We start from the raw sequence: 22,743 nt of genomic DNA on the forward strand, positions 1-22,743 counted from the left end.
TGAAGCATCAGTGTCACTACTGGCTTGTAGGTTTTAACATGAGAAGTGTTCTCTCTCTCTCAGAAAAGAGTATCCCATTCAAAGTACATCTATAATTGTCTTGAGATGGTTTTATGGAATACTTCAGGTTGTTTTGCAAGACATCTGGTGTATGGCCATATTTCTTGCACAGTTATCTTCATCATGTTGGTGTTGCCACAAATAACGATTGCGCCCCTCTCTTGTAGGATTACGCCCATATGTTGACCTGCGTAACTGAGAGAGAAAAGTTCATTGTCCCTATCAGAGCCAGAGGTGCACGAGCCATCCTAGATTTTCCCGACAAGCTGAATTTTTCTACCTGTCCTGTCAAATACAGCACTCAGAAGATTCTGCTGGTGCGCAACATTGGCAACAAAGACGCTGTGTTTCGCAGCCAAACTGATAGGTATGTGTTCCTTTGGCTCTTGTGTTTGATGGATTATAGCTAAATCTAGTCAGCATAGTTGACTAGAATACCTGTCAGGGTGGAGCTTCTTGTTACAATATTCAGTTGTGAAACTAAGAAACCCCACTAGTGTGGGGCAGACTCCCTCTTCATCCCAAGAGGAAACCAAAACTCAAGGTTGCCTGAGTAACCTTGTGTTTGGAAGTGGCTGGTTTGGGTATGGATGGTTTCCTGAAATGCTGGATAAAATTCTATTGAGCAAAAAGAATGGCCCATGGGAATCTATTAATAAATACATTTGTTTTGACTGAGACTTTTATAACTGGCTATATTCATTTTCTGTTGCTATTGTAACAAATTACCATGAGCTTCGTGGCTTAAAACAACACAAACCTATTATTCGACATTTTAGTAGGTCAGAAACCTCACTGGGCTAAAATCAAAGCGTCAGCAAGGCGGTGTTCACTTCTGGAGGCTTGAGGGAGAGGCCATTTCTTTGCCTTTTGTAGCATCTAGGGGCTGCCCACATTTCTTGCCTCGTGTACCACATTCCTTGGCTGAAAAATGGGAAAAAGTATAGCAGCCACTTTATAAGGTTGTTGTGAGGAATAAATTAATTAATAGATGTAAACTGCTGGTATGTTGCAAGTACTATATAATAAGTGGAGTTTTTTGTTTGTTTCTTCAGATAAGCCACTGCCAGTGTGGTAGGCAGAATAACGTCTCCCCAAGTATGCCCACGTCCTAACCCCTAGAACCTGTGAATGTGTAATGTTACCAGGCAAAGGGAGGCAAAGGGAGGTGAGGGTTGCCGATCAGTTGACCTTAAAATAGGGAGATTATCCTGGATTATCTGGTGGGCCCAATGTAATCACAAAGGCCTTTAAAAATAGAAGAGGGAGGAAAATTAGATTTCAGAGTGGCAAGATATGAGTGGATAGAATTCAACCTGCTATTTCTGGCTCTGAATATGTGAAAATCGAGCCATAGAGAGGTTGTATAACTTCTCAAGAGCATGTAGCTGATGGAGTGAGTGGCTACAGCATAGTAGACACATGGGGTAATATAAAGGATGATGAGACAGTCCTTGCTTTCAAGGAGCTCTCTTACCATATGAGAAATGGCTGTTACAGGCCATGAGAATGGTGGCTGATGGGAGGGGCCATAACAAGAATGACCAGCTTGGGAAGACAGGAAGCAGAGTGTCAGGTTCTTTTCTATGGTTTCTTCAAAACTAGTGTGTATATATCTGTCTGGATTGTGAACTCATTTTCAGAAGGGTTTATCTGTGGAATCCTTTGCTGGCTTAAAGATACATCCATCCAGAAAAGATTCGCACTTGCTTCTGGCTGGTTCCCAAAGGTTAGACGGCATAGACTACTCTTCTGGTAATTTCTTGGCTTTGGAGTTCCCAGACTGAGAGTGTATATTCAAACCCCAAACCTGCATAAGACACACGTCTGAAGTTGTGAGCAACTGAAAAGCAACACAGACATTTTTCCTTGTGCTGATGGAACAATGTTGGGTAGCCCTTCAAGGTTCCTGGGTTCATATGGGGGTTTTATTGCCAGTGCCCTAACTTGAGAATCCCAAGGTCTTGTCTCTTGTTCTGACAGGGCTGTTAAAACCCAGGCTTCAGGGTTATCGAGAATCCAGTGCAGACCCAGCATTAGCTTAGGCTTGCTGCTCTGGTTCCTCTTTGTTTTTAAATCCCAGGGCTTTGCCCCCTACCCTTTTTTTTTTTTGGCATGCTCAGCTGTACATTTATGTTAAGTTATATTTTATCCAGTCTTTCTAGGTATTTTCTGGTGGAAGAGTTTTCCACCAAAAATAATATAATATTGTCTGTCATATTATAGGTAGTAGGACTGCCATAATGCAGGGTGAGGGCACATCCCTTGGGATTTGTGTTTATTCTCCCCAAGAATGTCCCAGGAACATCTCTCTCAACCATTTCATGGAGATCCAGGTTTCTGTCGGGTATTTTATTTCTCCTGGCTGAATATGTACTATTTCTTGTAGCACTGTTCTACTGGAAATTCTCTTAGTTTTGTGTATTTGAAAAAAAGTATTTTGCCTTTATTTTTGAAAGTTATTTTCTCTACAGTATAGAATTCTGGATTGGTAGTTGTATATGTACATATTTTTCCAGTACTTGAAAGATGTCACATCACTGTCTTTGGCTTTTCTTTTTCTTATGAGAATGCTGCTGTAGCTCTTCTCTTTGTCCCTCAGTATGTCTTTTTCTTGGGCTGCCTTTAAGATTTTGTCTTTATATTTGTTTGGCTTTTAGGAATTTGAGTAAGATGTGTCTAGGTGTGGGTTTTGTTTTGCCTTTCTTTAGTATTGGTTTTAATCCTGCATGAGGCTCTGAGCTTCCTAGATTTTCCATTATTTTTGGAAAATCTCAGCCTTTATCTCTTCAAACATTTCTTCTGCTCCATCCTCTCTCACTGTTTCTTCTACCCGTGGGGAGATTGTCTGCTGCACGTGAAGCGGTCTGCACGTTTCCCATTTCTCTTGGGAGCAGGGGGATTATCCATCTTTGGACTGCAGGCTACTTGCTTACCCTACAACCCTAGCTCTCTAGGTGGGTTCGAGAAAAGTTATGATTTTGTTGTTTATCTGACTTCTTTTCATTGGTAGGATGGGAGAGACACTTTCCAGCTTTCTGCATCCCAGATAGAAGTAAAACTCTTGGAACTAATTTAGCTGAGTCACCCATCAAAGGCAAAGAGCAAGTTCTTTGGAAAATCGTGTCTCCTGACGTGGCCCACGAGTGCCTAGGCAGCCTTTGTTTGTTATCTTGTGGTGAGATGACAATGTTTTGACTGAAGGAGAAGGAAGCAGGCTGTTCAACTGCCTTACCATGACTTAGAAAGAGCCAGGCTTTTTTATTTAAAAAAGGTGTCCCACAACACTATCCATAATATACATTAAAAACTTCCTGTTACATTTTTGTTTTTTCTATGAAAAAGATAGTCCACCTAAGGTGAAACAGCAAGTACAGGGAGCATATCTTCCTGGACTATTTGGCCAAGTCTTAAAAACTACACTTAAATGGCTATTTCTTACATATTACAGTCATGTAAAAGTGAAACAAAATCACTTTACAGATTTAACAGTGTGAAGTTGAAGGAAAAGATCTAAAACTTTTCTCTCCATGTAACTATAAATGTGAGCCATCTTCTCCTAACAGAGAAATACTTCTAGGGCTAACTGGTGGGCCAACTCAAGGACTAGCCAGGAATCATAAAGACATTAGAAACTAGTCCAACATTCCCATTTTACAGAAGAAGGAAATAAGGTCTGAGAGGAGAAATGGCTTCTCCAAGTTCCCCTAGGTAAGTTAATAGCAAAAGTTGGATTAAAACCAACAAGGGCCAGTTCTGGGCTTGCTTAGCTTCAGACCCATTCATTGCCCTTCCCCTGCTCTGCTCAGTATCTCCGTGTGGTTTGTTAGTCTTCCTGCCTCCAGGTCGGCTGAATTCCAGCTGGGTTTGATGGTGGGGGCACTGGAGGAAGATGAGGGGGCAGCAAGAAGCCAGGGCATTTCTCCTCCTTCCTCTTTGACTTCAGTAGAGTCCCCAGTAGTGGCTCCATCTCCTCTGTGGTTCTAACTCCTGTCGGACTAACCTGCCCTTGCTCCACCAGGTCCCCAGGATCTGATACCACTTCCTCTCCTTGTGTCTCTAGCCCAGGAATGGAAATGGCTTCCTGAGCCATTTTCTATTCTCTGAGCTCTCTCTCTCTTAAATTGGGTTTCTCATCTCTCATCTTCCCATTATCTGTGTAATCAAGTCTCTTAATTAAATTCCCAGTTTGCAAATATTTTTGTTTTCCTGTTTAGACTCTGCACGAAAAGTAGTTTTATATTCCTTCCACAAAAATTCATGTTTTCCAAACATGCCACCAATTCTTTGAGCCAGATCCTTCCCAAAATATCCTTTTCTGTTTAAGTTAGCCAGAGTTGGTTTTGGTCATACAATTGCTACAATGAGAAAGGATATGATTGAATTTGTGGTTACATTGTATTGAGTCAGAATCTTTGGGGAGTCAGAATCTTTGGGGAGATCCCCTGACATGTATCCATTCTAAAAAATGTGCAGCTTGTTGTGTTGCCCAGACAGGGTTGAGGACTAAAATGATTGTCAATAGACCAGGTAGAGCAATGGAAATATTTTGAGAATTTGGAGGAAAAAACCCAGTGTCTACTCTTGGTCTTCCCACTTTTAGAGTCAATATACAGTTAGGAACAATATCACACAAGAAAATGTTTTAAAACACAAATCATATTCTTTTCACTGAAATGATGATTAATGGTTAAGTTTATAAATGGTCAATTTCATATAAATTATAAAAATTAAAACGTTCTGTACGTGTTCCCCCCATTAGAATGTGAGCTTCTCAAATGCAATGACTGCATCTAACTCTTCATTTGTGTGTCCCCAGCATCTAGCAAAGTGTCTAGAATAAATAAGTGCTCAATAAATGTTTATGGGATGCTTAACCAACAATATATCACAAAGGCAAAGCTACAGCTCTAAGCCACTACAATAATTTAAAATAAAAAGACATGCTCAGAATACTGTAAAATAGGCATAATGTTTTTTACACTAATGAAAGGAACCACAATGTGCTATAAAGTCTACAGAGAACATAAACAATTATACTTCAACTATATTACAGATTTGACCTAAAACTCTGGTAGGTACCAAATAACTAACTATGAAAGTAGGATTAATTTTGGAAGATGAAAAAGATGAGATTAAGAAGCAATTTCAAAATCTAAAACCTCAAGTTAGGAATCAATTAATAAGAAAGATTATCTGAACAAAAATACTAATATTATGTTCAGTATTTAATATTTCAATATTTAATATAACAGAACCAATATTTAGTCTTCTGGTAAAATATTGAATTATATGGATGGAATAGTTTTAGTCCTTAAGAACCATCTGCAGTGGATTGAACAAAACCCCAAAATCCCTCTTCGTGCCTCATGATTTTCCACAAACCGGAGTTCCTTCCCTAATCAAGTATTCGGTATTAGCAAGGATGTAATATCAAAACCAAACATTTTGGCAGACAGAGCCAGCCTTATACCCTTGAGGAATAATACCTTTTGCTTCTCTGGAAGAGCATTTTCTGCTACTTGATATTTTCTTGCCTCTTCAGCCTGTCTGACTTTAGTAAAATGAAGTACAAAATCAAATTATAGGCAGTGTTTAAGCACCCGAACTTAACATACTCTGCCCAATTAATGTCTGATTTATTGAGAAAGCTTAGGCATCTCTAAGCAGCAATGGCTATTCCAAGCAATTTTCTAACTACTGAAGAAATTTAATGTAATATAAACCCAGCAATTAGCACAATAGGAAAGTATCAGTTACCTCTGAGTGGAATTTGGATTTTCAGAGGTCCTAGAGAAGGGTCACTTTGTCCACAGAAAATTGGCTTAGGTTTTGCAATTTAATACTATCCAATTCATTTAAAACCTGTTCTTTTGCTACCAGGAAATGTTTGAAAAGAAAAATGAAAGCACAGTGTAGGAAGAAAAATATTTGGAGCTAAGGAGTCAAAGATAGAAGAAAATATTACAGCGTTGTTCCCAAAGCTAGGGAACTGGGCCTGGTTCTCAGCTCTTCAGATTATTACTGAGACCATTAGCAGGAAGGGTCTTCTAAGGCTGGGAGACTCATCTTCGTCTCCCACGCAGCAGAGATTCTTGAGATACTGAAAAGTCTGCTCCTTTTCTGTTCCTCCAGGATGTTACAAAGATTAATTAGTGATTACAGATATTTTTATTTCCCTCTGAAAATGGATTGTAATTCAACAGCCTCTTCTGAGAGGCTCCTGTGAGATGCAGAGAGGGAGAGTCATTGGCTTCCACCCTCAGGGGTGATTTGGGGTTGGCAGAAAGAACCTGAACTTGAAGGCAGGCTTCCATCCCCGCTCCACTTCTACCTAGTCGGGTAACTTTGGGCCAGTTGCCTGCCCTTTTGGAGCATCTGTTTTCTCATGTCTAAAATGCAAATAACAATACCTACTCTCTCAAGGATTTTTCAAGGATTAAAATAATTGACACATGTCAAGCAGCCGTCACAGAGTACACGCTCGTGCAAGTTTGTTTGCTTTCCCTTCCTTTCATCTCAAGAGAGTCTCTAGCTATTGAGAGAGGCAGGCATGAAAACTAACTATAGTCCAAGGCGAACCAGAGTGAGAAGTAAAAAGAAAGTTGTAGCCTCTGAGAGGAAGGAGACATTTTTATTAACAAGAGGGAGGATCGGCAAAGCCCCTGTTGAGGTGACACTGAGTCTGGGTTGTGACAGATGACTTTGGAAGGAGTGCGACATGGAGAAAGTGGTGAGTATTCCTGTGCAAGCCTAGCAATTTTGGGATGTCTGCGGGGCGAGGGGCACGGTCTAGTTGGAAGGGAAAAGTGCAGTGCTAGGGGGACTATGAGTGGGAGATGAAAGCCCTCCCTCCCCCCCTCCCACGCCCCTGCCCAACTTGGACTGTGACAGGAGTATGGGACATTTGGACAGATATATGTGTTTAATGAGAATGCAAAACTGGTTGGGAGCAGACTGTGTGGGACCTCGAATACCTAGAACTTGGAACTTAATTACACAGATTATGAGGATCTCTGAAGGTGTTTCAACAAGATTGTGTTATGACCTGTGTGTGGTTTTTACAGTATCTCTAGAGCCATGTGAAAGATTGAGAGGAGAATGATAAAACCTTAAACTCCTCTAAACGCCCAAGAGCATCCTCAGGCTTGTCTTCTACCTACAGGCTGCCAGTGCAGGGGATACCGTAATGATAACAAAAACAGTAATAAACACTTTTTGAGCACTTCCTGTGTGCCAGGCATTATTTTAAGCACTTTAGCTATATCGACTCTTGTAGTCCTCACTACAATTCTGTGATGTAGGTGCTGTCATTGCCCTCATTTTACAGATGAGACTGAAGTTTCACTGACTTGCCCAAGGTCATGGCAGAGCTGGGCTTTGAACTTAGTCAGCTGGCACCAGGCTCATAAGCCCTGCCCCATGGTGGACGTACAGCAATGCCAGAGGTTCGTTGGAGGATTGGTACTGTAGGTATGGGAGAAGGACAGACAAAGGAATAGGAAATCAAGAGGTGAAAGGAGAGGGAGGTCCAGATAGCACCACAGAAAATGAACAATTGCCCATGGCAGGATGCGCTAAAGATCGTGCGGCAACATTCTCAGGCACCACCCAGTGCAACCCTTGTCATAAGCTTGGTACCCTCACAAGAGAAAGCTTAGGTTTTCTGGAATTATGTTCATTATCTAAAGGAAGATTTAAGAAATGAAGACTCTACAAATGGTTGTGATATAAGTAAATAATCAGAAACAGCTTAGCCTGCCAGATACATTGTACAATGCATTACTTTGAAAAACTGGTGATTCAAAAAAGTGAAATGGGCCATGAAAATAATTGAATGGGCTGGGTTTCCTCTTTAGAAGGAAGAACTCTACAAGTTACTTAAGGTGCTTCATGATCAGATCCAACTTCTCTCTTATTACTCCCTTCCAGGGTAACAAAATGAAACTAAAGCTACCCTGTCTCCCCGTAATGTCTATGTACCCAAATTCTATTTTCAAGAGACAGAACTTGAACCCAGTTTGCCTTTCTAAATGCTCTCCACCCTTCTCCTACTTGCTCCTGCCCTGGAGGCTGACCTTGTGGCATAGGACAACAGGCTCCCATGCCTTTGGCTTCTGGTTGGGTTCAGCCAAAAGGAGACGCAGCGGGCAATCAGATAGGGAGATGTGAGGGCAGAACACTTGTCTTCCCTGCGAGGCCACCTAGGTTAGCTTTCTCTCTTGACTAAAGCTCCCTGCCCCTCATAAGGCAGCGTTTTCTTAGGATTCTTGTGGGTTTCAAAACCACTCCTTCTCCTTGGCTCTTTGGGCCTAGAAATGGTAACAGCTCCACTGTTAATAACCCTTGGCTTTTGTATTATCTCTTGTAGTTCCCTTATTGCCCCTTCTTCCCCCTTCTAAAAAGACCCTCAAATTATTTGTTTAATTGCCCTCAAATTATCCTCATGTGATTGTGCAATCACTTTCCTTTTGGGACTCATATATTTTTCTCTTCTTCTCTAAACTCCCCAAAAACTTGATTTTTATCCTTGCAAAGGTACTGTTCTTTTGCAAATTACAGTATTTGCATACATGTTGTTAAGTCCATCCCTTACTGGAGTCACTCAATGGATGTTAAAAGAAGGGCTAAATGTCAAGGACACAAACAAGAATATTATTGCATCATTTAAGTTCCTCCTACACTTGCTGATCTATTTCTGTTTTTGTAACATTAAAACTGAAGTTCTTTCACATTACGGGAAAGTAAACTTTACTCCTGAATCTCTGGATTGTAGTGTCAGGTCTGAGCTGTTTGCAGAACTAGAACTCATGTAACCTCTCCTCCCTCACAATAGTCGGGAATATGTTCTGATAATGTGTCTCCACGTGTTTTACAGGCCTTTCTCTGTAGAGCCACCTGTTGGAACTCTCAGTGTGGGAGAGTCCATGCAACTGGAAGTGGAGTTTGAACCACAGACTGTGGGCAACCACAGCAAAAGACTTATTGTGTACTATGACACAGGTATGCATTATTCTTTGTTGAGAAAGGTCAGATGGAAACTATGATGAGCAAAACAGGAAATGATTTTTTTGACTGCATAAGATCCACAAGATAAAGAACCAAAGAATGAATGCCTCCAAAAGAAATAACGTTGAGGCAGATATAAATCCCTCCAGTGCTTGAAAGCCTGAGAAATACAGAGTTCAGTAAGGAACCTGTACCCAGAAGACACACTGGTCATTTGAGGTTATTTATATGTAAATGCAACTTGAAGGTAACTTAATACCCATAGGTTTTCCATTTTGATTTATTACTGCATTCACCTAACATTTTAAAAATGTTAACCCCAGTTCAGAATATTCTTGTGTGTGCCCACTAGGCCATTAAAGACCCAGCTACTTTAATCCTTAGAATGTGCAAACATCTTACTTAAATATAGGACAGTGTCTATTGCCACTAGCATTTTCTTGAAGGCCATTCCCTGAATAATCATGAAAATTATACAGTGTTTTTACAAATACTTAATTTGTAGTCATGTAGACTGCATGTACATTATACAAGTCTCTGAACTTGGTTTTTAAATTAGTATTTACTGTTGCCATTTATTATTTCATGATTTTTCTCATTTCCTTCTCACTTCTTTTTTACCTATTCATGCTGATTGGCCCAGATTACCTGCATTATGAGAGCATTAGAGGTTCCCAGCCAGGAAAAGAACAGCAAATCACACTAGGTCACAGTTCAGAGTTGCTGGCTTTGTGGATGTGTATCTGAGCAGGACAATTCAAGCCATGCCTAAGGACTGTGTGAAGTGGGCCCAGCTCCACATTGCCCAGACTGACAGCAGTACAAAACTGGTGGCACAGTCTGTGTTTCTTATCTTTTAATATTGATCATAATTCACTGGCTGCTACCTGCCTTAGCTTAGCAAAGTGGGGAGAAGTTTTGGCCCACATAACACAACAGTGGGAGATAAAAGCACAGCTTGTAACACGTCAATTTTCCAAAATAGTTGTGCCATTTTATACAACTTTTCAAGACACAGTATCTGATAATTCAAATATATTAAGTCTGCTTATTTATTAATTTAGTTAGTTTGCTGTTTATTATTTTGGATGGTTTTCAACATTGGTATTTGTAGGGCAGGAACCATATCTTTCTGTCCTCTGTCTTTCTAGTCTCTTGGCTGGGGCTCCTGTAATAAAAGACAGATTAAAAAGAGAGAAACACATTTATTTAATATAAGTTTTATGTGACCCAGGAGCCTTCATAAAGAAATGAAGACCTGAAGAAGTGATTAAACCTGAGAGTTTTTATGCTAGGTTTGATGAAAAGTGGGGAGTCGTGGAGGAACGTGATAGGGCATGAAAGGGTGCGAGCTGAGTGCAGCACAATGCAGGAAACAGCAAGGCCTGTTCCTTCACCTCCCTCAGTGCCCCTCCATCTTTGCAAATAAGGAAGCTCCTTTGACCAAGTAGAGGAGGGCACCTCGCACATGAGGGTCTTACGACCCACTTCAGGGGAAGGTCAGAAAATACTTCTTGCATCTGCCATTTCTCAAATCCCTTCAGCTTTAAATATTCATTATGCCAATGTGCTGTATTTTGGGGTAGTATGTCCTGAATCCCATCTTTTCTTATGCCCGTCTGTCTTTTGTAAATTTTGGGTTTAGCATCCCCACTTTGGGTGGGTCCTGGACTTGATCTTCTATTCTAGACACACAATGTAATCACTGAAGCAAAATTTCAAGGGTTAACAAAAGCCACTAGCACAAAAGACAGCCTTAGCACTACACTATTCCCTCCTATTCTTCACTTCACTTTTATGTCCTTATTTTCCTGTATTAGTGATGAATTTAAAAGTAATCTAAAAATATTTTATTGAGTACCTTAGTTATTTCAATCTCCGTTTAATTTGCTGACTCTAACTTGTCATTTTCTCATTGTTCAGCATCATTTTTTAGAATAGTTCATCCTTTGCCACAACTTTATAATCCTCTCTACATGTCATATCATAAAATATAGCTTATCCTTCCACGTATTTAGATTTTCTTTAATTTCTCTCACCAGTAGTTTTCTGAGTAGCAGCCTTTAACATTGTAGTTAGATGTATTCCTGTATACACTTGGACAAGTGTAAGCTGCCACCCTGCTCCAAGTATAGAACATCTTTTATCTCAGGAAGTTCTTCAGGTCCCTTTCCAGTCAATCCCTCCATCCCCCATCCTAGAGAGTCTATCGCCCTGTATTTCTTCGTTCTTGGACTTCAACTAAATGTATTCATACAGTATATACTCAGTGTCTGGCTTCTTTCACTCAGCATAATGTTTTTGAGATGTATTCATTTTGTTATCTGTATCAATAATTCCTTTTTCACTCCTGAGCAGTATCCCATGTGTGGTTATACATAGTTTATTCATTCTCCTGTTAATGTAACTTTGGATTGTTTAAATTTGGGGCTATTATGAGTGAAGCTTTAATAACCATTCTTGTACAAGTTGTGTGTGTGTGTGTGTGTGTGTTTATTTCACCCAGGTAAATATTCAGGAATAGAGTGACTGGATCATAAGGTTGTTATATCTTAACTTTATAAGAAGCTTCCCAACAATCTTCCAAGTGGTTGAAGCATTTTACATTCCCACCAGCAGCGGATGGGTGCTCCAGCTACTCTCCATTCTCATCAACTCTTGGTTATTGTCAGTCTTTTAATTTTAGTTATCCTTATGGGTGCAGAGTGTCTCTGTATTGTTTTACCTTGCCATTTCCCTAGTGACCAGTAATGTTGAGTATGTTTTCATGTGCTTTAAACCATTCTTGTGTCTTCTACTCTCAAGTATGTGTTCAAGTTTTTTTGCCCATTTTTTATTGGGTTTTTTGTCCTTTGTTATTGGCTTATAGTTTTTTGTGTATTCTCAGCACAAGCCCTTCAGAAATAATTACTGTGAATATTTTCTCAAAGTCAGTGAATTATCTTTCTAGTTTTCTTAAAGTGTCTTTTCATTAGCAAAAACAACTTAATTTTGATCAAGTACAGTTCACCATTTTTTTCTTTTATAGCTAATGTATTTTCTAAATTTTTCAGGGTATATTAAAATACAATTGAATTTTGTATATTGATCTTTTATCTACAAATGCTGATAAATTAACTTATTAGCTCATGGTATATCTGAGGATGATTTTGTATTTTGTATATACACAATCAGGTCATCTGCAAGTAATGATAGTTTTATTCTTTTTCAATCCTGATGTTTTTATTTCTTATTCTTTCTTACACAGCTAGGCCTTTAGTACAATGTTCAATAGAAATGATGATCTTTCTTTTGTTCTTAATCTCAGATGGAAATGCTCAATGTCTCATCATTTGCTGTGATGTTTTTAGTGGGTATGCTCTATCAGATTAAGAAAACTATCTTCTACTACAAGGTTTCAAAGACTTAGTTTTGAATGGGTGTTGAATTTCATTATTACTTCTGCAGTTGTTAAGATAATTAAATATGATTTCACATTTATTCTTTGAAGGCAGTGAATGATTTTCAAATGCTAAATCCTTACTATATTCTGGGATAAACCTAAGTTTTAAATGATTGAGTATTTTTATAGTACAGCAGCTTTTTTTGATTAGTTTGTGCATAGTATATTCTGTTCCTCCTTTTTTCACCTTTTGTGTGTCCTCATATTTAAAGTGTGACATTTGGAAGGGTCACCAAGTTGTTGTTTTTAATCTACTGTGAGAATCTTTGTCCTTTAATTTTACTATTCAGTCCTTGATGTTGAATGTAATTAATGACATATTTGGGTTTGAATCTTCTGTCTGACTGTGGAGTAATTGTTACCATATGGGAAAATTATGAGCTGACTTTCCACAAAAGCCTTTGTGTCCATTAGTGGTGGTAGTGGATGAAAGTGAAACAAATATGAGTGTTAGTACACTCAGTCAGTGATACATTTACTCCATCTGCATCTATCTTTGTGAGGTAGCATTTTTGTTTCTGTCAGCTGCTAAAATTAAGTATTGGAAAAAATGTGGCCTTAGAATTACATTTGGGACACAAGGTTTTAAACCAGAAGTTTAAAAGAAAATGAAGCATAGTCAATCTTTTTGCTGCAGTAAAATGCTTGTTAGTGGACATATCAAATAAATTATCTTCAACATATTGTTCATGTTTAGCTCATTCTTTTTAATATTTTGGGTCATATTTTTAATACATATGAAATATGAACACTTGTTTGTGGGTATAGTTTATAAACAAACAAGTCTACATAAGTTTTGAGACCAAGAGGCTTAGAGTGCTCAGAGATCAATAGAATCAAAACTTGAGAGGAGACTTCTGTATACTCTAATCCAGTCCTTAGATTTTACAAGTGGAAACTAAAGCCTTAAGAAATTAATGGCTTATCCAACAACATGAAAGTAGTTAGAAAGCATAATTAGAGCCCAAACTGAGATTCTCAACTCCTGTTTTACACCATAGCGGATCATCTCCCTAATCTCTTGTATTACCACCTACTGCGTTTTTTTTCCCCTTCATCTGTTGATTTTGAAATGAAATGCAGCTGCATTTTCCCAGTGGACCCTCAGTCTGGATTTTACTTTTATCTAAGTATTTGGATTGACACTCATACAGAAATTTATAGTCCTGTGCTGTAGGAAATAAATATTTGTATATTAAAAATTAATCATACATGGAAAAGTTGGTATCTACACCCTGAGGTTCTGATGTCAACTTTGGTTCATGAATAAAATCGTTTTCTAAAGATTGCAGACAGAAGTAAACTGTCATGTGGCATTTTTCCTTACATGAAATGAGCTGCTGAGAAGAATATTCTTTCATGTTTATTATGGGTTATCAATGACCAGAACCTATAACCTTTCATTAGTGAAAAACAGTAATGACTGCCTAAACACAATGACGGAGCTTTTCTAAGCATCCATGATCATTTCGCTAAATAATCGTCTGATTGAACTTTCTGCAGCTGTTTGAAGTATGAATTGATTTGAGGATGGAAATTTAGCGTGCATTTTTTTCGTTCTTCCTCATACAATGTTCCAGAAGGAGGAGCGCTGGTACTCCACAGCAGGAAGTACTCTGTTACATTTCAACAATTGTGTTTATGCCCTTCAGTCACTGCTCCTCCACTGAATATATTCTTGATTAAATGCTGCTAGGAGAATTTGCTTTTCTGACAATCAGCATTTGACCCAGTGCTCTAGCAATTAAGGAGGTCAAGTGTGAATTTCACCGATATCTAAATTTTACTCATTAAAAGTTATCCTGAATCAGACATCTTCCCTCCTCCTTCCTTCCTGTGTATGTCTTTCTGTGGTGAAATCACGTTTGTTTAGGCAACCCATTTCATCTTAGAAATGACTTAGTTACCTTTTTATTATAGTCTAAAATGGAGAATGAACCGAAGTAACTCGATACCTTTTACCAATTAATCCCTCGAAGAGATTAAGAATACATTGGTAACAACAAAACAAAAACCAAACCAAATGAAACAGATGAGTAAACTAGTTTTATCATTTCAGTAAAATTGAGAAGTGAAAATATTTGCCTACAAAGAGACAAATGGTTAATTGCTTAACTTTGGCACTGTTCAACTGAGTACTAGGAAACTGTAATCTAAGGGTTCAAGGAGATACTAGTATTCAAAACAGGCTTGAAAAAGATACTCCTTTGAGAGAAATCTTCTGCATCCGTGGATGTCTTGCTGCCCTTGTCTAGCCTGGATTAATACTTAGTCCATAGGCACACACCTGATCATCTGATCATCTACATTTGCCCTCTTACAGCACTAAACTATGTTTTCTACCTTTATCTTGCATCTACCTACCACTTCAGCATTTTATTAAAAATAAAAAAAATAATAATAATAAAGGGAGAAATGTGGGATCAACATATAAATCAAGTACAAAAATCAAACGAATATTCATATTTGACCTGATTGTTTATAGGTCATAATGCGTGATCAAAACCGAAAGTTTCTGTGATGAATGCCCTTGTACTGCTCACCATGTAAGAATTTATTCACTATGTAAGAATTCGTTCACCATGTAAGAACTTGTTCGTTATGCTTCAGAAGATTGGAGACTGACGAGAGTTAGGCTTGAGATGGATTAATGATTGTACATTGAGCATTGACCCCCCTATACTGAATTTTATTGTTGTTAACAACCATTTGATCAATAAATATGAGAGATGCCCTCTCAAAAAAAAAAAAAAAGATACTCTTATTGAACCTTGGCTATTTGAATGAGCACTGCAAGTAGGAGCCCAGCAGTGTTTTTTCTTCAGCGCCTGGTAACACCGCTGTTATCCTAGAGGTAACGTTAACCACTGATGTAATCAGGAAATAGAGGTGATGCACTTATTCAGCATTTTTTAAAAGTATGTATATCTTACTGAAGAGGAGATATTTCAATTTAGGAGTCAGAAGTTGGCAAATAGGCTCTTTACTTCCAAGGTGTGGTGATAATTTTTTAACAATAATTTTTATTATTAAATGTACAAGCAGTCACAATAATAGTACTTCACAGGATAGCTTTTCAGTCGTTTATGTATTTTACTCTAATGAACCATAAATTCTTTTCTTTCTCCTAAAGGCCAGTAAAGGAATACCAAAATAGAACATAATATAACATGATATCTTGCAGTTGAAATTACTAAATAACATCTATCAGAATATATCTATGCAGGCTTTTCCTGCATAACCTTTGTTTCAGTTGTGCGATGATTATAGTTATAAATGTGTGCTGATACAATTAGAAATGTAGCAAACTATAGTTATTGTGAAAGAAGCAAAGGATTTAATATGACTTTCAAGGCAACGGAAGCACTCCTTGACCTAGTTTTCTCCTCTTCATTTCCTATTTCATAGTTTAGGATATGGAATAGCAGAAGTTGGACACATGGATGGTCAGGGATTGTTTAGGGAAGTGAAATGAGGTTTCTGTAAATTACATAGCAAGTGAAGACTCTCAAGTCATTAGGTGTTTGTATGTAAAGACACCTTAGAGGACATCTTCATTTCAGAGATGAGAAAACTGAGGCCCAGAGAGGTTAAATAACTGTACACCCAAGTAAAGCTGGAACTTGAACCAAGGCTTTGGCACCTTCCGAGGCTAGCACACTTTCTCTACTACCTTCCAAGTAGATGAAGAATACCAGTTGTGCCGTTGCCTCCTATGTGCCGAGAGAACTCAGTCAAGTCACGTAATTTGCTTCCTGCCATCAAAGAGAAGTTTGATCAGCAATCCACTTGATGGTGAATTTGACCCTGCTGTGACAAAGAGATGAGAAACACTCTTTCCATCAACTTATTAGTTCCCTAGAGTCTATGGCTTCACACATAGATTTTATTTACTGCCTTCTGTTGTCTACAAGTACTGAAACCACTGTATGAAATGTATTGTGTATATAGCTAGCTTCACATATTTTTTGTAAAATTAGTTTTGTTCATATTTGTTTTTGCTGGATTGATAGTAGCAAAACTGGCAAGAGGTAATGAAACTTTTCACAAAATACATTTTTACTAGGACATAATAAATGATGGTGGCTAACCTCATCTGTAGTGATTGCAGCATTCAACCTCGGAAACCAAAAAAGAACCAGAGTGCGAACGGGCACTCCAAGGGCACAAAAAGTACTAATGCTGACGCACAGCAACTTTGCCCATTCTCACCCCTTCCACCCTGTCAGTCTTCTGAGTAGCTGGAGGGTGGGGTTGTCTTCATGAAAGTGGATGTAAAAAGCTAGTAAAGTCCCCAAAGCTGTGGGCACAAAATAAGAGGTATTGCTTCCTTCACTTTGTGGATGTGATGATTTTTGAAAGACAGTGGTAAAAAAAATCAATGTTAGGTGGTTCTCAAAAAGAATGTAGTGGCTTTTGCTGTGTTTCTGGGAAGAAACAGTTTTGAAGTGAGCAACTCAAATTGATGGCATTAGTTTCTCTGACCCCTGGATTTGTATGAAACAAGTAAGCCCTTGGATCTTTTTCTTTGATTAGTCTTTTAAACAATGAAATATTGCAAATAACCTCAAAAACACTGAAAATATAATCACCAGCATTATAATGAACACATCTCAACATTTTGCTGTCCACATTTCTTTCAGATGTTTTATTTTACAGATAACTGAACTGATTATAGATTTGAAGTCACCTTGTTTCTCATTCCTGATCAAATTCCCACGTCTTAGTCCTCAGAAGAGCTGTACTGGGTACATCTTTATGCTACTCCTGCATATTTACTTACCGATAAACAATATATACTGTTGACTTAAGTAGTTTCAAACTTAACATGAATGGCATCATACCTTACACACCATTTCCCAGCTTGACTTTTTCATTCAACATTAAACACTTTGATTATGCATTCTCAGGTCATCTGCCTTGTCTTTTATCCATTCACTGCATGTTTTCCATGTGTTTTATTTTTCATATTACCTTTTGTATTTTTGGAACAATCTTCAATTTCACTAATTTTTTCATAAAATTGGCAAAATTGTCTTAAGTATATTCTTGGAGTTTTAAAATTTAGGTGATTTTATTTTATTTTATTTTTATAAGAGCCTAGAGTATAGCTCTTCTTCAAAATTTCTAAATCTTTTTTGATTTCCTATTCCTTGGATTTAACTTCAAGCTCATCCTCTGTTTCTTTAAACTGCTAAGCATAGTTGGTTCATAGTCTATATATGATGATTCTAGTATCTGATGCTTTGTGGATCTGTTTCTGTTTTTCTAGTATCTGCTGGTTCTAGCAAATGGAGTCTTGTTTCTTTGCATGCTTGGTTATGTTTGGCTATGTCCTCTATAAAAGCGCTGTTGAAAAATCTGGAATTTTGGATGCAGGCACCTTCCTCCAAAAAGAAATGAGTTGCTTCCTCCAGGGAACAGAGCAGAAGTGTTTGCTCCCAAAAAGAAGGTGCAAGTGATTATGCCTATTGGGTTCTGATTAAAATGTTAACACAGGATCGACAGAACATTCATAGTGTTTAAATATTTCCTTTTTCAACTTTGTTGTCAGAGTGATGCACTTGCTGTGACATTACATGGATCAGATAGAATGTAGTTTGTATGTTTGAGTCTTAGAAGCACAAGGGGCCTCATTTATACACCAAGGCAATTGCTGCATCATGAATGTAGTCAGGGACTTAAACTACTATGCTTAATTAATGTTCTTAACATTAAAAATTTTTAATTTTAAGCTTTTTTCTTTCTATTTTTGTTTCCTTCCTATGTAACCACTGCCTAGACATAGTCTGCTTGCAGTCATATGTGTGTGTGTGTGTGTGTTTCATTTTTTGTTTTGTTTTAATTGCTGTTGTTAGGGAAGTGGTTATTTTTAAACAGTCAATTTTCTATTACCATCTTCTTTCATGGTCTCCTGTGACTGGACTTAGATTCTCTCATGCTGAGCAGCTCTTCCCAGATATACTTGGTACAGTTTCTTTACAAATCAGAAATCTAGCTCGTGCCTGGGATAAAGACAAGGCATGTGGTTCTAATTCTAGAACTCAGGTGCCCTCATGGTCTAGGATTTAAAACAATTGCAAAGAAGAAAATGTCTTGTAGCACTACAACAATTTATATTTTGTGTTTTTTACAGTGACCAAGCAAAATAGTTTGATTCTCTGTAAGAGCACCGAACATAATAGCTTAAGTTTTCTGATCATGTCGGATCTCTAGATTGATGGGGGAAAAAAATAGTACAAAATGTCTAATGCCTGTACTATATTCCCTAACTTCACCTTGGGGGAAAAAATGCCTAGCAGCTTCTTTGTAGACTAAATCTCAAAGTGTGTTTATACTTTGCTAAATTCTAGGTGAAAAAGTGTCTGTATCTCTGTATGGAGCTGCCATAGATATGAACATAAGGCTGGACAAGAATTCCTTGATCATTGAGAAAACCTACATATCGCTGGCCAATCAGAGAACTCTAACTATTCACAACCGCAGTAACATCATTGCTCATTTCCAGTGGAAGATGTTTGCTACCCAAGAAGAGGAAGACAGAGAAAAATATAGGTTTGTAGGAAAAATTACCTACTTGCTAATTTTGGTTATGAAAATTTGGTTATGAAAGATCAGTGACTTTTGTCATCAGTTTTTAACCAATTTAAACACTGTCAAATTTTTATAACTTGGTTCCAGTGTATGATGATCCTTTTTGCATTTAAAAACTTGAGTCATGTGGAACATAATGTTGTTCATCCTCTGTTAATCTTAACCTGGCTATAATTTATCAGTAGTTAACCCCCTGGAATTTAAATACCAAATACAACATTCTTCACCATTTCCTCAAAATGAATCTACATGTCTAATTCTAAAACCAGAGTGGTCAGGTTTCCTAGAGTTTCTAAAAATAATCTCTTTGGGATTAGGATAAACTGGAATTTTTTTTCCCAGTGAAAAGATATTTTCAGAAAATATGAAAAATGAGGAAAAAGAAGGTCTTAGACATAATGGCTTTTATATGCTCAGTTTAAGTAGCATTGCTCAATCTCTACTAACCATGTAACTTAATAATGATTTCTTGTTGGTATCTTTAATCTTCTGCTTTTTAAAATGATATACTTCAGGCAGTGGAGCAAATTAATAAAATGGAAAACTAAACTCTTTTAACTAATCTCATTACAGTTAAATTTTGGCTATTTCTTTTCACCGAATCTATCCTTGCCTCTTTTAAACTCCATTTTCGTCTTATCTCCTTCCGTTCTCCCTGAATTAGTGCTTCTGCTACTTTCATTGGAATTTATCTCAGCCTTTTTTATTTGCCTCTCCATTTTCATTAAAGATTAGCCCTAGGAAGCTTCAAAGCTCTCTTAAAAACCAAGTTAGTCTGTGATAAAAATAAAAGTCAGGCCCATGGAAACCAGGCAGAAATCCCCCAGTGTGCTGCCCCTAATTGAATCAGGAGCTGTGACAATGACGGGATACAGTGGACCAGAAGCTTGGTCATTCAGACAGTGAGCTTTAATCACTGGATTGCCACTGTGCCATGTTTAAAAAGTGAGAAAAGAAAAGCCTTTCCTGCCTAAAGACTTCAGTTTATCTTGTGGTATAGAAATACCAGTAGTTTAAAAAGGCAAGAGGGAACTGCCCAGTCACTGCTTCAGTTGTCCTCATTACCCAGCTGACACGTACAAGTGTACCAACCATCAGAATGTTCCAAGCATGTTTCAAGAATAAATGGGAGAGCAGACACAAACAAACAATAGTAAACATAGTGTTTCAATATCCTGTGTGTCCTGTAGGCATAATCTTTGGGGGGAGGAATGAGTATATACCATCCAGGGAAAGCCAGCTTTAATTTCAGCTATGTCTGTGTTTTTGGCTATATGTAAAAGACATGAGTGATGCCATGCCTATGTCCAAAAAGTATTTAAGGAAGTTAATTTCAACAATGAAACTCAAGAAAAATTCAAACCAATTGCTATCAGAGATGCCAGGATATAGAGAATAGAATTTCAACTACACATGGATGGACATTTTCTTCCCCCACCCCCTCTATCTCCCATGACACTCACACCACATCTTTTTAATGTTACCCTTGAGTCTTGTCCTTTCTTTTTTCTTGCACTTTCTTGCACTATCTCTCTAGCTCTTTCTGTTAGTTCCTATAGCAGTTTTTTGGTAGGAAGGGAATAACATGGGATAGCATTTAATAACCATGATTAGAAGCCTATTTTTATCACCTGGGAATATGACCCCTCCCTTAATCAATGAATTTGAAAAGTAACTTCTGATGACTAAATAAGAATACCTTCCTTTTCACTTTTAATCACACATAGCTATATAACTTGTGCTTCCTCAACTGGATTGGTTGATCTCCGTGGGAGTCTATTGAATGTGCCATCCCTTACCCTCACCCTGCCCTTCTCTGAGGGCCAGATGCCTAGGGCAGGAGGGGAAATGGATTTAGAGGAGAAATAGGCCATTTATACCTTATCTGTTATTTGACCAAGGTGTCTCTTCTCTCTCATCTTCCTCTTGTTCCTTGATGCGTCCCCAAGCCTACCATGACTTTCATATTTAGTCATGGTTTCTTGTCCTGGACACACCTAGTTACCATCCTCTCCAAAAGCAAGACAAATACAGAGAGGTTTGCCCTTTACTGAACATTTAGTTCCTGTCTCTGGATAGTTGCCCCTCTTTGGGTGGTGGTGTTGCTGGACAGCTGTATCTGGGAGGTCTCTCCATGCTCACTATGTGAAACCTCCACCAGGATGGGGGAGGTTCTTGACTCTGAACGAGAAAGAATTCTCAAACAGGTCAGAAGAGTGTTGGCAAGGAAGGAACTCATTAGAGCAAGCGTAGCAGAGAATGGCCACTGCCTTGCAAGCAGCCAAGAGAAAGGAGGTTGAAGTAGGTTGAAGTAGCACAGAGAGAGTGAAGACTTGTGCTGAAGTCTAGAAAATGGAATGAAATAACGAACTAACAAAGACTCTTACTACTGGAAGAGTGCAGATAGACAAAATGCAATTAAGTTGAGCAGTGAGAAACCTTTATTTAAAGTTACGCACTTGAAGAGAGGAAAAGTGCGGTCACAGAGAGGAGAGGCTCACTGGAAGGATTAATTACATCACTGGGGATTCTGCCTTTCAAGGCTTTCAAGAACGGAGCAAAGGGCAGAGGGGGGCTGTTGGGCATAGGCTTGACTTGTGGTCTCATAATGTCTCTCTCTGGTGAGAGAAATTATGTTGCTATCCAGTCAGTCCTCTAGATAATTCTCTGAGATAAACTTAACACAAGGAATTTATTGATGCAGTTCCTCTCCGAAATAGTGGTTACCTTCACGCAGTGGGGACATACCAGTTAAGACTGCTTGCTGTGACTTAAGATTGGGTGGGTTATTATTGTCTGATAACCAAAGAATATGTTAGAAATTTTACCTCCTAACTCCCTGGTTTTTAAAATGGGATCTTAGCCTTAAGATGGGGTCCCTCTTGTTCTTACTATACTGTTTATATCTCAGCATTTTTCATCATAGGCAGGAAAAGCTAATCATGATGCTTGTCCCAGGTCCCTGCCGTACCTCAGTGGTACTCTTACTGTGGGTGTGGGTCCCTCCTCCTCTGTGTCACAGATCCTCAGGCTGTTTCAGGCCACACTTCAATGGCAGGTAAAGCCAAATGTTCTCTTGTCGCTGCTGGTGGCAGAGGTTCGTTCATCCCTGAGGGGCGGCAGTGAGATCTTTAGCTAATGGTGTGAATCCTCTTATGAGCTTCCCAGCCAGGCCAGCAGAGGCATCTCTAGAATGATCCTTTTTATGTTTGACTCTCCTGCTCATGGTGGTGTGCAACCTCTTCTTCTTCTCCTCTTCCTTCAGCACCTCTTTGCTTAAAAATGTAGTGAGAAAGTTACACTTTGGTCCTGAATGTGGAATAGAGAAGATTTATTCTAAATGGGCTCATGCCTACTTTGAGAGACTACACTTTCCAGTTACAGCACCCCAAGCCCTAAGATGAAAACTTCAGAGTGGATCTTTATGTGAGACTCAAGTGTCTGCCCATTGCTGTCCAGTTATAACAAAGCTTAAAGCTTGTCCTTAAGGCATTCATCTTACAGAGAGGGGCTGAAAGTTGCTGCTCAGTGGTCACTTTTAGAGTGCTAATTGCTTTAACAGATGCCCTCAAGATCCTATACCATCTGGTTTCTTGTCCTACAGCATCCTGGTGATAGGCCTGAGTATCAAAGAGTTG

At 38.5% G+C, this 22,743-nt stretch overlaps 1 protein-coding gene across 1 annotated transcript in view; it reads left to right on the forward strand.

Annotated features, from left to right (window-relative positions):
- Positions 1-22,743, forward strand: part of HYDIN (HYDIN axonemal central pair apparatus protein) — a 361,576-nt gene that overhangs the window by 90,338 nt on the left and 248,495 nt on the right. The window contains exons 8-10 of the mRNA XM_073225416.1: positions 228-427; positions 8,939-9,063; positions 18,865-19,066. Of these exons, the coding sequence (XP_073081517.1) occupies positions 228-427; positions 8,939-9,063; positions 18,865-19,066 (527 nt within the window). The remainder of the gene's footprint in view (positions 1-227; positions 428-8,938; positions 9,064-18,864; positions 19,067-22,743) is intronic.

This window comes from Manis javanica, chromosome 17 (genome assembly GCF_040802235.1).
Source record: "Manis javanica isolate MJ-LG chromosome 17, MJ_LKY, whole genome shotgun sequence".
Taxonomy (NCBI): Eukaryota; Metazoa; Chordata; class Mammalia; order Pholidota; family Manidae; genus Manis; species Manis javanica.